This window comes from Phaethon lepturus, unplaced genomic scaffold (genome assembly GCF_000687285.1).
Source record: "Phaethon lepturus isolate BGI_N335 unplaced genomic scaffold, ASM68728v1 scaffold9600, whole genome shotgun sequence".
NCBI classification, from domain to species: Eukaryota; Metazoa; Chordata; class Aves; order Phaethontiformes; family Phaethontidae; genus Phaethon; species Phaethon lepturus.
The window spans coordinates 1,852-5,106 of NW_010511174.1; the positions used below are offsets into that span (position 1 = coordinate 1,852).

A 3,255-nucleotide genomic window follows, 5' to 3' on the forward strand; every position below is an offset into this window, starting at 1 on the left:
GGAAATGCGTGTTTATTTTTAGTATCTCTACAAGTGTTTTTAATTTAAATTGCTTCTATGTTGTCACACTTAGAATAGCTGAACTTTGAACTGAGAGCAAATTTCTATGTAATACGAACGAGAGATGTCATGACTTTAGCTGTTGTCAGAAGAGTAAATATCTTTTTTGGGTTTTCTTCTAGGGAATTCACTCTCTTAACTTTAAAGAAAATGTCTACATCTAACATTGCAGCAAGAGTGGAAACTTGGCTTTCATCCAAGTGGCATGTTAAAGTTCCTTTGACATGGCTGGAAGCATGTATTAGTTGGATCCATGAAGAAAATACTGGTAGTAACTTAAGTCAAGCTCAGATTAACTGCCAGGTATTTGAGCAATGGCTTCTTACCGATCTAAGAGATTTGGAATATCCCATTTTGCCTGACTGCATCTTAGATGCTCCCAAAGGAGAGTTGTCAGGCTTCTACTCCATACAGATTGATTCACTGGTTGATGTCAGCCAGCCAGCATATTCCCAGCTGCAGAAGCTAAGAGGGAAAAGTACTGTAAATGAAGAAATAACAGCCAGCACTCAGGCATTCCAGAAGGCCTGGGAAGCAAAGCCTACTCGAATGCTGATGCTGCAACTAACTGATGGGATACATCAAATTCAGGGCATGGAGTATCAGCCAGTGCCTGTCCTCCACAGTAATCTTCTTCCTGGAACAAAGATCACTCTACAGGGTAATATTGCATGTCGTCTTGGAGTTCTTTTGCTTAAACCAGAAAATGTGAAACTGTTGGGGGGTGAAGTGGATGCTCTTCTGGAGGAGTATTCTCAGGAAAGAGTCCTTGCTAGGTTAATTGGAGAAACTGAAAACCCTAATTCTATTAGACAAGCTGGTCACAGCCAAATTGTTTCAAGGCCTGCGGATGAATTAGAACAAAATCTAGGCCCTTCAGATGAAGAGCTTTTAGCCAGTCTTGATGAGAATAATGAATTTACTTTGAATGACAGAACATCTTTAGAAAGTGGATACTGCAGTAGAAGCAACAATTTTAGTACAGCCTCAGGTTCACTGGCAGCACACAATGGAAACATTTCGCTACAAGAATCTGGAAGTCCTTTGCCTCATTCAAATGAACAAGTTTTGCCTCCCATAGAATATGTTGATGGCTTTTTAAATGACTTTCCTTTAGAAGATGACCCTTTTCTAGAAGAAGAGATGCAAAGAGAGCTGGAAGTGCCACCAGTGGTTGTGAACAGAAACATAGGTTTAATTAGTGAGAGACTTCCTCATACATCTAGAAGCTCCTGCAATTCATCTTTAAATGACACTTGTAAAAAAGGTGTTGTCAATGAAAGAGACAAGCCTGTAGAAGCTACCAGCAAGCAAAAGACTTTTGAAAAAACAGTATGTGATGGAGATAGAAATAGTATGAGTAGCTTTTCAGAGCACAAGAGCATACATCACACCTGCAGTTCTGCAGATTTTTTTTTGGAAAATCCTCCTGAAGAAAGGCAGAATGATACAGACCAAGATAATAGTGGATGTAAATCCCAGCACACTTCTGACAGCAGACTGTTAAATGATGATCCTGTATTTTTCTCAAAAATGGATCCAGAAGCAGATCAGCAGAAGCAGGCCTTTCCTTGCAGAGTGGCAGAGGCACATTTAGATGTAGATTCTCCACCTTTCACATATATTTCCCTTCTCCTTGCAAAAAAACCGGAAACTGTTACAATTCTGAAAGTTAAGTGTTTTATTGTTACTCTTACTGGTACCCTCACAAACAGGAATGGGTACTGGGGTGTAAAAGCAAAAATTTCTGATGGTTCAGCTTACCTTGAAGTAGATCTTGCTGATGATATTCTAACAAGTTTGATTGGCTTTTCAGTGCCTGAAATGAATAGGCTGAAAAAGGATCCAGCTTTGCATCTGAAGCTTAAGGATGGTTTAGAGAAATGTCAAAAACGACTGATAGATCTCTGTTGTTTGATGACTATAGAGTTTAATCCTCTACAGTCTAAAGCCACTGTATTAGTTCTCCAGGATGCTGATGCAAGGCATCTAGAACAATTGAAGAAACGTTTGAATAAATAATGTATGCAAACTTGCAGACTGTATATTAGGAAACATTCAGTCAGATTTCCCCTGAAGGACTTTTGAAAGTTAAATTTTAAAGTTAAGTGGCATGTCTTTTATCAGGAAAAATAATGGAAAAGTGACAGGAGGAGATGACAGTTTGTTTTTTATTGTGGTAGTATTGAAATAAGCTTTCAAATATTTCCGTCTTTATTTAAAATACTCATGTATCATTTTAATTCTGCAAAATCCTCTGCGTCCTTGACTGGTGATCTGGAGTAGCAGAATCTGTCAGTAAATGGATAACCACAAACAAACCATCTTGTTGTTATACTTTTTCAAGCATGATTACTTACCTGATTTTTAAAAGGTAGCTATAGGAGACTATCAGTCTTTTCTTGGAGGAAATTGTTTGAGTAACTTTAAATGAATTATTGTTTAAATGCAGTCACTTCTGACTATGCCAACCTGAAAATGCAAATACATATTCAGTGTGTAAGATCGTGAAGTATAGAGAAATGAAAGATTTTCGCCTAAATGTTCAGGTGGCGCGGGTGGGAACCAACCGTATACATAAATGAGATAAAAAGCGTTTCATTTAAACTTTGATGGAAGCTACTTAGCCATTTTAAAGAAAAATATACACCTTGTTGAATGTATAGAGTATCAGAAAGGGTTTAATTGGCCTTTTTGTTCTTTTTTCTTTTTCCCCATCCTTTTCACTTCTCTTGTTTTTGTTCTTGTTTGTTTTTAATTTGAAATTAGAATTAAAAGTCTGCCAGGACTAGAGGGCCAACAGCAGGACAAGTCTGCTCAGTGTTGATATTGTTTGCAAATAATGTAAAATTGGTAGCCAGGAGAGGGATTTGTCAACTGGACTGTGAAATACATGTTTTCAGAGCCTTTTCTTTCTCTGAGCAATGTTGGTTAGACCGTTGGGAACTGCTATGAGAGACTGTCAGTATTGCCCCCCTGCCCTGTCCCCAACTGAGAAGCATCCTTTGCGACTCCAAGTGACCTAGGGAAAATTAGAGGTAATTTGCTAAGTAAGGTAAAAATGGAGGAAGGTGGAGGAGGAGGAATCTTGAGCCTTTCAGGCTCAAGGCATGAGGGTTTTTTTTAGGCTTTATTTTATACAATTTAGAAATGCATAAATTCTTGTGTCCCTTTCCTTCCTCTCCCTCCTCTTTC

At 38.3% G+C, this 3,255-nt stretch overlaps 1 protein-coding gene across 1 annotated transcript; it reads left to right on the top strand.

The window, feature by feature from the left end:
- Nucleotides 1-205: 205 nt before the first annotated feature.
- On the top strand, nt 206-2,082 carry RMI1 (RecQ mediated genome instability 1). Its single transcript, XM_010283028.1, has one exon. The coding sequence runs from the start codon at nt 211-213 to the stop codon at nt 2,080-2,082; it is 1,872 nt and encodes a 623-aa protein (XP_010281330.1). The 5' UTR covers nt 206-210.
- The last annotated feature ends 1,173 nt before the right edge of the window (nt 2,083-3,255 follow it).